Source organism: Cibotium barometz, chromosome 65 (assembly GCF_041138505.1).
Source record: "Cibotium barometz isolate CiBa-2024 chromosome 65, ASM4113850v1, whole genome shotgun sequence".
Lineage (NCBI taxonomy): Eukaryota > Viridiplantae > Streptophyta > Polypodiopsida > Cyatheales > Cibotiaceae > Cibotium > Cibotium barometz.
In genome coordinates, this window is record NC_141110.1 from 28,003,748 (window position 1) to 28,018,063 (window position 14,316).

Consider the following 14,316-nt stretch of genomic DNA (forward strand, 5'->3'; position numbering starts at 1 on the left):
ATAGACCTAGCTAGATAGTATTGATATAAAGATAGGTGAAAAGGATACACTTGCCATACTTCTAAAAAGCATGCTTGAGAAATATAGTATACTAATGACCATGTATAAAGACTTTACCTGAACCAACATTTGAGGATTATATTTCATCCCTACTTGAGAAGAGAAACAACTAAAGAATGGAATACAAGAAACCGCAAAGGAACAAGCATTCTACACCAACAAGGGCACAAAAACAAATGTAGAAGGAAAGAACCCTTTAAAAGCGAGTGTAGACTTAAACACAAGCTAACATGTGGACACTGTAACATTCTCAAGCACAAAGAAGAGGAATACAGACTGAAGAACCAAGAAGCCAACTATATGGAGTCTTCCTTAAGATTGGATTCACTCTTCTAGACAGTCACATGGATCCATCATATCAATCACATGAATCCTTATAGCAAGTACCTGAGGGTTGCTGTTAGATCACTGTAGCGCCACTACAGGTGCTACCACAGGAGGGGACGGCCTAAGGCTCACCACCCAGCCACACAAAGGAAGAATGAGGATTGCCCCTCATCCCCCAGGCTATATAGTGTGTGGTCCACACTAGCTTGGCCGCCCATGATTCCACATGGGCGTCCTCTCCCACTGAACCCTAGATGGCCACGTCCTCGGCGCTCTGGCCGAGGCGTTGACGCTAAAGCCCCGTCTGGCCATCCGGTCTGTCGTCGGTCACATGTGTTACAGTCTATGTGACATTACTCCCCCCTTAAGAAGAGTTTTCGTCCTCGAAAACAAACTGGGGAAACCTCTTGGAAATTGCATTACGGTGTTCCCAAGTAGCTGCCTCCTCATCCCTGTCTGTCCATTTAACAAGTACCTCCTGGTACACTTTATGTTGGGTTTGTTTGTCACGATACCCTAGAATCTTTCCAGGTTCATGTGGTATCTTTGGTGGCTCTATCGAGTCCACCAAAATCTCTGGAGAAACTTCGTTCTCTAACCCGTGAACTGATTTCTTCAGTTTACTGGCATGGAAGACAGGATGGATTTGAGAACTCTCCGGTAACTCAAGTTTATATGCTACGTCCCCAATCTTCTTAAGGATTTTAAAAGGACCACAATATCTCGGAGAAAGTTTATCACACTTTTCCGTTTTTATGGTTTCTGACCTCGCAAAAACCTTGAGGAATACAAAGTCACCTTCTACAAAGGTCACCTTTCTATGTCCTTTATCTGCATAAGTTTAAGCGCGATCCTGAGCGCTACGAATGCTCTCATGTGCGGCTCTGAGCATATCATTCATATCTTCAAGGAAATCCTTGACAGATTGAATCTTCTCCTTTTCTAGGCCTACAACCATCGGAGATCTCGGCTGGAATCCATACATTAACATGAATGGTGTAAATTCAGTCTCACTGAGTGTTTGGAGCTTTTATAGGCAAACTCCAATAAGGGCAAGTACTCTTCCCAATTAGATTGCTTCTTACTAACATAAGAACGTAACGTATCCTCTAGAATTTGGTTAACTCTTTCAGTTTGACCATCAGACTCCGGATGATCTGCCGTACTCATACTCAGGGTAGTATCCAACTTTTTGAAGACTTCCCTCCAAAAATGACTGTTGAACTTTCTATCTCTATCTGACACTATATCTGCGAGCAGGCCATATAGCTTGTAGAGATGTTCAATAAAGGGTTTTGCCAACTTTGGCATTTTAACAGTTTTCTTCGTGGCGATAAACTTTGCCATTTTAGTTAACCTGTCCACTACCACCTACACCGAGTCATTCCCTTGACTCGTCTTGGGTAAACTGATAATGAAATCCATGGAAATGCTTTCCCATTTCCCTTGAGGAATCTCCAGCCGGATGGAGTAGTCCTCCAACCTTAAGACGTTCGTGTTTATTGACCTGGCACTTATTGCATTTCAGCACATAAGTCTGGACGTCCTTAAACAAACTAGGCCAATAAAACTGTCTTTTTACTAGTGCATAGGTCTTTTGAATCCCGGGATGACCCGCACTTGGACTATCATGACTTTCTTTAAGAATTTGGGCCCGAAAGTCACCAATAGTTGGTACACATACTCTACCCTTGTAGAGTAAGTACCTGTCGTCAATGGAGTAATTAGCATATTTCTTCCCCCGACGAAGTTTATCACTCCCCTTTGAAGCCGTGGCAGTCAAAGGTGATGAAGGGCCTACGTCAGAGCTCTCCGGCTCCAAACTATACCCAGAAGACACGGCTAGTCTCTCCGGATCAACTCTCGCTTCCCTTTCCATTGCACCTTCGGCCAGTCTCTCCGGACTAGTAATCCGTGCCAACGAGGGAGGTGGTCGCGTCTGTGAAGAAGTGCGTACGCGTACAGCGCGCCAGACCTCTGTAAAAGATGGATCGTGCTCACATAAACCATGTAGTGACTCCAAGAAATCATTCTTGAAGACTGTGAAACTAAGTTCATTAATCTGTGGCATGCGACTAAGTACATCTGCCACCATGTTATACTTACCTTTCTGGTAACGTATCTGAAGGTCAAACTCCTGTAGAATCTCCGCCCACCGAGCTTTTCTACCCTTCAGTTCACTTTGACTTGAAAGCCATTTCAGACTCTCATGGTTCGTCCGGACCTCAAAAGGAGCACCATATAAATAGTGTCTCCACTTTTTCAGTGCATGAACTATCGCTAGTAACTCTCGCTCGTAAGCTGAGTAGTTACGCTACGCACGATCTAACTTTTTACTGTCAAATGTAATTGGGCGTCCCCTTTGCATAAGTACGGCCCCAATGGTCTCATTACTAGCGTCTGTTTCCAAGACAAATGACTCATTTGGATCGACAATAGTAAAAACAGGTACAACTGCTACGGTCACCTTGAGCTTATCAAAGCTCTTCTGTTGGGCTTCCCCCCAACTAATGTTTTTAGTTTTTGACTGTAATAACTGGTCAGTCACAACGGGACGACGATCTTCGCGTAGTCCTTCACATACTGTCGGCGGCGGTAGAACCCCGACATGCCAAGAAAAATCTGTAGTTCCTCGAGATTCTTCGGCGCTAGCCATTTAAGAATAGCCTCTACTTTTTTTGGCTCCATCCACGTACCATCGGCGCATATAATATGGCCAAGGTAGTGAATTTTTGTTTCAAAAAATTCACATTTGCTCTTCTTCGCAAATAGTTTGTGCTCTTGCAACAACTCGAACACTAGACGCAAATGCTCTATGTGTTCTTTCTATGTGTCTTACTGTACACAAGAATACCATCTAGGAAAACTACTACGAATTTTCCCAGATATGGACGTAAAATGCTATCCATCAGTGTCATAAACGTTGCTGGAGCATTGGTTAGCCCAAATGGCATAACCAAAAATTCAAAATGCCCAAAACAGGTCTTAAATGCTGTCTTCGCAACATCTTCTGCTTTAATTCTAACCTGATGATACCCTGATCTCAGGTCTACTTTTGTAAAGTATCTCGATCCATAGAGTTGATCAAACAACTCATCCATGCGTGGCATCGGATACTTGTTCTTAATCGTTATCTGATTAAGGGCCCTATAGTCTATGCACATCCACATAGATCCGTCTTTTTTCTTTACCAGAAGAATAGGCAATGCCCACGGACTTGAACTAGGCCGAATAAAGCCTTTGCTCAAATATTCCGTCAATTGTTTTTTCACCTCCTGTGCCTCGGAGTGGCTTAATCTATAAGCAGGTTTGCTTATAGGTTTTTGATCCTGGCATAACTTCGATGCCATGGTCTACTTCTCTAGATGGTGGTGATCCATCTGACAAATCATCAAGAAAAACATCCTGAAATTTCTCTAATAAATTCATTAAAGTATCTATGTACTTTTTCTTTAATGTCTCTTTCGCCTTCTTGGATTTTTTCTTGTTTGAATCGCATGCATGCCAAACAGGGTTTTCAAACAGTGGGTCTCGTCCAAGGCTATTTTGTTTTCCTTGTTTGTCTACGCAAACATCATCTACAGTTTCATCTACGGAAACAGAATTTAAAAGAGGGTAACAAGCATATACCTCTGTTATCTGGCCTCTACGGACCGCTGTGCACAGCACCATGGAGGAAATAAGTGGTGTGACGGGGACAGTACAGTTGCCCTGCAGGGTAATGACTCTACCTCCATGCTCAAAACATAGCATATTATGTAGGTAACTCCGAGCTAGACGAGGGTCCAAGCCATACAGCCACTCCCTGCCTAGATATACGTCTGCTCTGGCTAAGTGTATGACCTGAAAGTCAAGCGGAGCCTCGTAGTCTGCATAGATAATGGGACCCTTAATACTACGGTATTCCATACCGTTTTGTCATACCCGTTGGCTAGGCCAATAGTATACTCATGATCGCTCTAGGTCTCAGTCAACCCCAACTTCTTGACTAATGAGTAGTTCAAGAAGTTGTGGCTAGCTCCATTATCGATAAAAACTGTGACTCTATGGCCACCTATGGTGCCATACATGTGCATCATGTCATGCGGACCTACAGTAGGCTGCCACATCGTCGCTGGTGTCACCGAACAAGCGTGATGCTCATCACAATGACACATTGTCACCTCTCTGAACTCTGCGGAACTGAGAGGGAGTCTCTGCACTGTATGCAACTGCCTAGAGGATTTACCATCTTTGTTGGGCTCATTGCCGCTCTCGTGCTCGCTTTAAGCTTTGGACACTCAGCCTTCGTGTGCCCTACATCGTTGCAATTAAAGCAGCGATTTTCCTTTCGCGCTTTAATATACTCCTCTTTTTTTTGGACTTCGCTGGATCTTTTCTTCTTGGATGGTCGCAGTTATTTAGATCAATGACCATCCTGTGCTCCCTAGTCCATTCTATCTCCCTGCTTATCACTGCGGAACCCTTTTCTTTTAAGGCTTGACCTCCTCTTCTCACTACCCTCGGCCCTGCTCGAACCACCATGCGCACTACGACGCTTGATGCCATCAAATATCTGCGCATACTTAATTGCCTCTGCTAAGTCTTTAGGTTGTAAGGGCTCTACGTACTCAAGGTAATTATCTTTGAGGTCTCTTTTAAAGCCTCGCAATGTCTGGAATGCATCGTTCCCCTTTAGGCTGTAAGGGCTCTACGTACTCAAGGTAATTATCTTTGAGATCTCTTTTAAAACCTCGCAATGTCTGGAATGCATCGATCCCCTTTAGCTTGAGTACTATCTCCCTATAACCTGAGATGTACTAAGTCAGGGATTTGTTCTCCATCGAGCACTTGTCCCATAACTCCCAGCTTCTCTCCGTCTCATTAACAGGCAAAAACTCTTTTCGAAACATCGTTTCAAACTCCGTCCAAGTGGCAAGACGAGTTGTCAAACTCATCCACCACTTGTATGCTTTGCCGGTTAATGAGAGGCTAGCCTCTACGGGCTGAGGCTGCTGTCGCAGCGCATGCAAGTCTGACCACTTCGCTAGAAACATGTTGACCGAGTCCTTGTTTCTCTCCTTCTCCTCGCCACCAAAACTAGGTGGCTTTAAGTCTTTTAATAACGACGAAACTGTCTCTACGGACGGCCCCGCAGGTGCATCGGCCTGTACTCTTGCAACCACTGGCGAGGCTACGCTCACCCGTGCCGCAGGAGCTCATCTATCACGAGGAGTCAGAGTACTAGCCGAGGCGACTGTCAGTGCGTCTAACCGTGTGGAGATGCTCTGTAGCATTGTGACTAAGTCAGCCTGGACTTTACCCATATTATTCAGTTTTGCATTAAGATATTTAAAAAGTCCACTAGAGAGCTCCGTCTATGTCAGGACGTCGGCAGGGTCCAATAGGTCATAATCGTCGTCGTCATAGGGGTCATCTGCTACTACTGCGGTCGCTGCGGGCTCGATGGGTCCTAAGGCGGGGTCAACAAACGAGGAGGACGCTGGCAGATCACGCGTGATCGACGAGCGCACTCCAGACTGGACAACGGTCAGGCGTATACGGCTTGACAATTCGGTCGGGGTCAAACCCGCGACCGAGGACAAGAGACCTGAAAACCCTAGAGAAGTAGAAGGCGGTGGGGACACACTACGCCTAGCAGACATATTTTAATTCTTGCACAAATAAAAATACGAGAACTCGAAAATTACAAAAAAAACGCTAATAAAATGAGCAGTGGAGAGAGAATAGTCACCCCCCTTACAGTCGCCTGCGATTGTCCTCGATTGCCGATTTGTGTTGCGCTGCGAGCCTCTTCAAGTGTCGCTACTCCGGGATGCTCTGATCCAAGAGAAAGGTACCGAAAGATTTGACTTTGATGGCTTGTGCAATTTTCTTTATCGATGTTGCTGGCAGTTGTTTTGCAGGATTGGAATGCACCCCAAGAAATCAGTCACTTCATCAGGTTCCAAATTGAAGGTCTCCATTGGCGCTGTGTATTGTGTATGGAGGAACAAACGGAAACCCCAGCAAACTGGTCGTAATAATTATCCGCCTAGGGACTGACGGCCGGCATTACACATGGATCAAACCTTCGGAGCTCCCAATGAAGTTGCACTTCTACAAAGATCACTACCTCACGCTCGGTGTGAGGATGGATTCATCTAGCAGCCAAGCTACCTGAGTGTTCACATATCCCATGTCATACGGATTGTGATTGGCCAGATACGAGTTTCATCCCACCACCTCAGAGTGGAGACAGGTAGGGTTGAGCATGTCTTCAGAGTCGGGGAGCTTATACGGAGACCCAGGGAGGAGAGGATCTACCGATTATGCCACACAGAGGTTGAGACAAAGGAGCATTATGTCATATATCACTGACTAGTATATTATGAGATTCACGAGAGGTTTCACTGTCTATTTCCTGAGGGATTTGGTCCACTCTCCAAGGTCATTGACTTCCCAGAGAGAGACATTTACAATGAATCATAATGCATAAAAATGTAATTTGTAAAATAGGATGGACTAAACACCATATATTTATAAAGACTATATGTAGATGTGTGTGTATGTGAGGGAGAGAAAGATTCTATTGGCCCAATGATTATCTTTTAGTAGAATGGTTGTTTGGAGCCTTCGCAAACAATTCAAAGCCTATGTTGCCTCTAAGGATTTTTCCCACAAATCCTTTAAGCATGTTGTGGACGGTAACAATCCAGTTGAGACGATCTTGGACCTATGTGATAACTCAACAAGGAAGAGAAAGAAGAAGAAGAAGAAGAAGAAAGGGAAACAAGAATCGAGGAATCAGATTCTTCTGACTCTAATGAAGACAATGACTCTGGATCCGATTTGGACTCTGACTCTAAAGCAAAATCCCGAAAGAAGAAAGATAGGAATAGTCTCGGTAGTCGACGTCTAATATAATGAATCATAATGCATAAAAATATACTCTGGACTAAACACCACATAAAGGTATAATCCTGCTTCCTTAGCCTAGCTAGTAAGGGCCTTGACTATGAAGGTGGAAGACTTAATAATGTTTAGATTTAGTTAAACAATGAAGAAAATGAACTTCAACACACCTTCCGGGGACGGATGCTGCAGCTGTTTGGATAACGTATTCACCTTTGGGAACGGCAAGCGTATCCAAGAGCCCATACACGGCCCACGGATTCACAATGAATTGGGCGGCCACCTCGTCGCTCAGACTGTCCGGGATGGCAATCACGTTCTTCTCTGTCACCACAAGATAATCTTGCCAAGTCCCTTGTCCAGACTTCAAATACTCCTCCCATATCACAGGAACTACTCGTTGACCTTTCTCAAACTTCGTCACTCCATCGCCAACCTGATAAAAATGGGGACATCTTCAGCGTTAAGATGCACTTAACTGTATACAAATCCTAATTAATCGAGCAGCCTTAACCGCCATATTTACCAACCTCTTCCACGGTGCCGAACCCTTCACTGCCGATGACAACAGGGTGGGAAGGGGCAAGGTGGGCGAATCGGCCGAGGCGGATGGTGACGAGATCGGTGGGGTTGATGGGGCGGACAAGCAGGCGCAGCACTACGCAGCCGGGCGGCGCCCTCGGTTTCTGCTCACCCAGCTGCGCCAGCGTAAGCGCCTCCTCCGCCTCAATCTCCGCCCCGAACCTCACCTGGCAAATCCCGCGGTTCGCCATAGCCTTGCCTGGAGTTGATCTACAACCTACTAAGGAGGAAAATGTGATTGCCAACGCGCAGAATAGGGTAGCTACAAATATCTCTACCCGATTCCTCCGTCGTTGCCTTGCGCATCGGTCACTCCGCTCCACTCCTTCGATAATCCCGCTCAGCAAATCTTTTTTTTTTCTCTCCAGGATTGTGAGCTATCCTCTATCTATATCTGTCTATCTATACTCTATTTAGAAAACCAGAGAACCTTACAAATGTCGCTCTGAAATCAATTCACACTTAGCTGCCTGAGGCGAATGAACTATGAGAGGGGCTACAGTGAAAACTCCCACGTACAATCTTATGTAGAAGGCTCCAAAAACCAAAGCTCCTATTGTACACATCAAAGAGCAACTACTACAGTTCAGTGAAGAATGATTATCCTAAACACGTATATTGTAGCTTAATAATAAGCTGCACTAATTAAATTATCAACATTTCAACGATAAGAACCTTATTTGTGAAGGGATTCCTCCTATTAATTAACTTGCCAACAAGTAAATAGGTGCAATTTTATCTTAGTCAAATCTACATGATTTTCACTAAATCCCAATGGTAAATATATAAACAATTGTAATGGGGTAATTAGCTTTACAATTTACTTCTAGTCCATTAAACATGTATACACTTCATAAAATATAGGAGCATTTTCCACCAACAACATAAAGCAGTCCAATAAATATGTAAACACTTAATATAATAAGCCCTTTCACTTTCCACCAACCACATAAGACCAATACGTAAATAGCATCTTAATGCTCTACAAGAAAATGATGGAAGTCCTTAAGGGAGGCCATCTTTGTGGGGCCACCATATAACTAGGTTTTGAGGGAAACCAAACGTGGCCACAAGGGTACCCATAATTTTGGGTGCCTTTTTCCAAACTAAAATGGCACAAAAAAGGGTGCACATGAAAGACCACCCTTTAATTTTTGTAACCAAATTGGCTTGCCAGGAGTACTGATCTTTTTTAAAGATTTAAAAATTGTCTTGCACATGAAAGATCGCCCTTTATTTTTTGTAACCAAATTGGCTTGCCAGGAGTACCACTCTTTTTTTAAGATTAAATTTAAAAATTAGGCATGCCTTTTATCTTGTTTCTTTTTTGAGGATTCATGGGGTAGGAACCCACAATGAGTATAGATCGAGAAATTTTAATTTATAGATTATATATTATACTTTCTTACTTACCTTATTGAAAAAGAACAATTGCTCAAGTATGTAGCCAAAAAAACCCACATTGAGACCAACCGAACCCAACTAACCCCATCACTTTGCCTATGGTTTTCTTCTCTTGGTGGGGAGAGGAGGACAAGTAGCCTATAGTGCCAGATGATCCCACTATCCCAATCAGAAATCTAGGGTCCCTGGTGCCATGTGTGTAAGGAAGCCTCTCACTACCTACGCATGCGATCTAAACCTCCCTAAAACTTCCTAGCAGTCACAATCCAAATAGCGCTAATGGACTCAACTGGGGGTGAGGAAGCACTTAATGGCCTTGCTTCTCTAGAACAAACGGGCCCACCATCATGCCCATTGATGGGCTCAGTTGGGAGGTGAGGATGCCCTTGCAATTTCATGGGCTAATTTAGCCTCACGAGTCATCCCAGTTTTTTCAATCCTTTATCTAATCATAGATTTCTAGCATAAGGTCTCTATGATCCCACCATATATGCAATAATGTAGCAATGCCCTCGATGGCCTCTCACTACAATGGGCCCATCATATATGCCAATGCAGCAATGTTGATAATAATTTCCTACCTTTGACACGTGCCTCAGACAATAAGTTGGGAGTGGAAAACTATGTCAATCCCATAGTGATAGTCGAAGAGTTTGCCCTCCTACTATGCCTTCCCATAGTGGAGTACATCCTGCACTTGATAAATTGTTCCCCATGTGACACTACTACTCCGTGAGAATCTTACAATAGTCATGTGTACAAACAAAAAATCCTCTGCCATCATACATGTTGGGCTTTGGGAAAATCCCCAAAGGCGCTGTCGTTTTTGTGACTCTAGCAGGTATATGTATAACACATAGTGTGCTGGCCTACCACTAATAGCCAACGAAGTGCCAATAACAACGAGGCTACAATGAGCTAATTGCTGAAGGAAAAGTGTGAGCTTCCTTGGCCAAAAGCTGTTCAAATTTTCTTCCAAAAATCTCCTAAGAAATGGGGTGAAATGCCTTGTGAGTCCCAACAACCAATACCACTTGAGTGCCATCTATCCCATGCATCTGGATCCTGTGACCCATACTAGCTATGTGTAATAAAAGAAGGGGTGGTCGGGCTACAAGTGTCCTACCACTCCCACTTGCTTGGGTCCCGAGGATGGCCATTTCACAAGCAAGAGGAAACGAGCAAGAGTACGTTCCGAGCGAAGGGGCAACGATTTGTAATGAGCATGAAGACACTTGTAGTATTTTTTTCATGAGTATATCATCGTTTGATTGTCTAACCACAATCATAATTTTTATAGGAAAAAAAATCTCGACCACAACAAGAAACCTCAAACGGTGAATCTTAACTTCTATTGAGGAAAAAAGCCTAACGACAACGAGAAACCTTAAACTACGAAACCCCCAACAATGAATTTTTAACATGCTGGCCTACAAAAAACAGTATTGAGCAACATGAGATCAAATATAAGCATATTTTACGCAAATACAGAAAGTGCGGCCCCAACCAAAAACCCAAAAACAGAACTCCAACTGTTAATGCTACACATATTCTCCGCAAAAGTAGTCTGCTTGTTTGATTTGATTATTGTTTTGTTCAAAATGAATTAGGAACCACTGTCTTTCTGGATCTCTAGATTCGGAATCAATATGGATCCGCAAACTCTTACTGATCCACATTTGATACTTTTTGGATTTGTTATCTTTGGGATATCTAGATTCAGAGTAAGTATGGAATCCACAATTAAAACTACTTAACCACAGAGAGAATAAAAAACCAAACTGAATTGCAAAAATCAAAATTTTAAAACGCAAAAAATCCACCGACCTTAGAAAACGTTGAGGTGGCTAGCAGTTAGAGAGCGGTCGCGGGCGTCGCGTCTACCTGATTGCTTCAGTTCAAAAATTTGACCTCTTGCACTGCTCCAAAATCTCCTCATAGGGCAATGCTTCAAGGGGGAAAGCTTATGATGAGGATAGACCTCCACAGTTCGTACGGTTGCGAATCTCTTTCCCCTACCATCAAATCATGATCTCCCACGTGGTTGAGCTACAAATCGTGATTGCCGACGCTGTAGAGCCTGCATCAACATATGGTCGCCGACATTGTTGAGCTGATCTTCGAAGTGCTGCTTGATGTCAATTTAGTAATTCTCTCTCCCTCACAAAAAAGGTCAATTTCCTCTAGGTGTTTCATACTCCCAAATACCATGTAGCACATGAAACAAACATACTAATAATCAATGTTGTTTTCTTAGATGAGTTTAGGAATGTTTATGTATGTATGAGCAAAATATTTGATAAATTAATAGCCATGTGCTCTAAGATGCACACTTGCTCATGATGGCCAATAAACACTTTTAGGGAAAGTATGTTAATGGCTATTATTAGAAGAAGCCAACATGAAATTAAACTTATGGTATATTTTATAGATTACAAGGCCACTTACCAAGGGAACATACTTGTCAAAGGTCTCAATGAAGTGTTGATAAATGATGTAAAAATGAGAGAAGAATATAATTTATGATTTCATGGCAGTGTACGATAGGGTATACACCTATCAAGGGAGGGAATCTAATGATTTGATGGCATTGTACTATAAGAAGGTATACACCTATCAAGGGAGGGAATCTGATGAGTACCATATAGAGAAGAATCACGAGAGAGATGAATGATTCATTTGAATATTACTGAGTTATATAACAATTAATTCTCTCAATTTATGCACATATCTACTTACGATGGCCACATGCTTTAAGGTACACATGTTAGAATGGAGACATGATGAGTGAGAGAGATAATAATGAAGGACACACCTTAGAATGGAGATATGATGAGTGAGAGATCCCTAACAAACTTAGAACATTTTTTTAAATACATGTATGCTCTAAGATACATACTTGTTCATGATGTGCATAAACTTGCACTATATGGTTTTTTGCAGTTGCTCGAGTTTGGATCTTTCTCGGTTATGTTCGCTCGGTGTCTTGTAACACTCCTTAGGTCCCACTCAACATGTGGAAATGGTTGACTTTCCCAAAGCTAAAACCGTTAAGAATTATCATCCCACGGATCACTTTGGTCAAATGTAGGTTGATATGTGCTACTAATAAGCGTGAGAATCCTCACCCCCTAAAGTGAGCCACTACACTGGTCATTGAAATCCTCTATGGTGGAATGGATCAACCGACCATGAGGACCTACTAAATGTTAATGGAAAAATTGCCATGAACATACTGAGAAAGAGACAGATTGCCATTGAAAACTTCACTCATTCATTACTTTGATTCATGAGATTACCAAGATGATCCATTACAAATATGAAAATTGGTTATAACCTCTATGCCCATGTATGAAACTATTTGCTCATTGCTTTGCATCCCTTGGGATCCCCCATTTGGCTCCTAAGGTTAATACAAAGACTATAAGAAAATGCCCATCAACACTTGACACACCCGATGGGTCGGATACAAATCCAAAGTAGGAACCCACATATATGATAGGTGTATGCCAGAAATGAAATTCCATGAGGTAAATGTAATACCATGCTATATCATACAATATGAAAATGAAGAACCATGCATGAATAATAATGAAATCCCAATGAGGTAAATGTAATGCCATGCTATATCATATAATATGAAATGAAGAACCATGCATGAATAATAATGTCCACATCCCAAGAACATGGAATGAGACATGATGAAGTGCATGAAGCACTAGCATCATAGGCTGAAAATAGCCTATCACCAAAAAGATATGCCGATGTAGATCCTCCAGCATCGGGAACATTAGCATCGGGAACATGTACCAAAAATGGCACACCATCAAGAAAATATGTCGATGAAGCACATGGTAAAAAATAATCACCATAAAACCATGCCAAATAGGATCTTAGCAACTGCATCAAGAAAGCATGGATGGTTGGATCATCCTCCAAAGAGAATACCATGGAATCACCATGATCCACCATAGGTACTAGATCAAGAGTATGCTCCTCCACTAGAATATTGTCTAGAGCATCATAATACTCTAACTAGGACATAACATCATAAATGATATCATCATCAAAAGAATGATCGTCATGATCATCATGACTATGATCCACATAAACATCATCATGAAGAACATATGTTTCATCAATCACGGTGATATCATCACTAAGAACAAAATCCATAGGCATCATGTAAGAGAAATGTGCTCGTTCCTCCCTATGCACCACATAGCAGGAGGGCCTTCAAGAAATACCATATAAGCATCAAAGAACTTAAACACATAGAACCATGAATTTATAATATCCACATGCCAATAGCATAGAAAAATCCATACTCTGTTGCTGCACCATATAATCCATAAGCATATGAAAATTTTCATAAAGATCTGCATGTCTTGCTACCCATCACACATGCAACAAGTTGAATATATCTCTTGTAAATAGTTATAAATCCACTTCTACATGGATAAGCAAATTAGCCCCATCATGCCTCATAAAATAATGGGATAAACACTCCATCATATGGAAAAATCCATCATACATACAAACATCATGGATCACCATAGCATCATCAAAAATAATATCATGAGAAACAACATCATCATGGACAACATCATCACCATGATGATCAAGAGAAAGAAAAATTTGCATAATCACTGCATGACCATCATCATGATAAAAAGAATCATCACAAGTAAGCAGATCATCCATGCACAATGCATGGTCCAAAAAAACACCATCAATATCATGAGAACTTGGAAAACCATCAAATAAGATCACATCAAAGTGGTCACCACTATCATGCATAATAGGCTCAATAGATGGAACCTCTAAATCTGGATCACGAACATCATGTGTAGTTGACTTAATGCGAGTCTCCACACATGCATGAAGAACTGGATCACCATAAATAGAGTCAAAGAGACTCATCATATCTGCATCAATGCTAGCAAGAACTAGCTCCTTTGGATCATCATCAAGAAATTGGTTGAGAGTATCATTGACTACATCACCATTGGAAACTGGATTAAGAACCTGCATGTTTGCATTGGTCGC

General features: G+C 42.3%; 1 protein-coding gene across 1 annotated transcript in view; it reads right to left on the reverse strand.

Moving 5' to 3' along the window:
- LOC147603129 (uncharacterized) overlaps nt 1–8,226 on the reverse strand; it is a 14,791-nt gene extending 6,565 nt beyond the window's left edge. Inside the window, exons 1-2 of the mRNA XM_086797313.1 lie at nt 7,812–8,226; nt 7,452–7,717 (exon numbers count right to left, since the gene is read on the reverse strand). Coding sequence (XP_086653439.1) covers nt 7,452–7,717; nt 7,812–8,054 — 509 coding nt within the window. The 5' untranslated portion in view covers nt 8,055–8,226. The remainder of the gene's footprint in view (nt 1–7,451; nt 7,718–7,811) is intronic.
- Nucleotides 8,227–14,316: the final 6,090 nt, after the last annotated feature.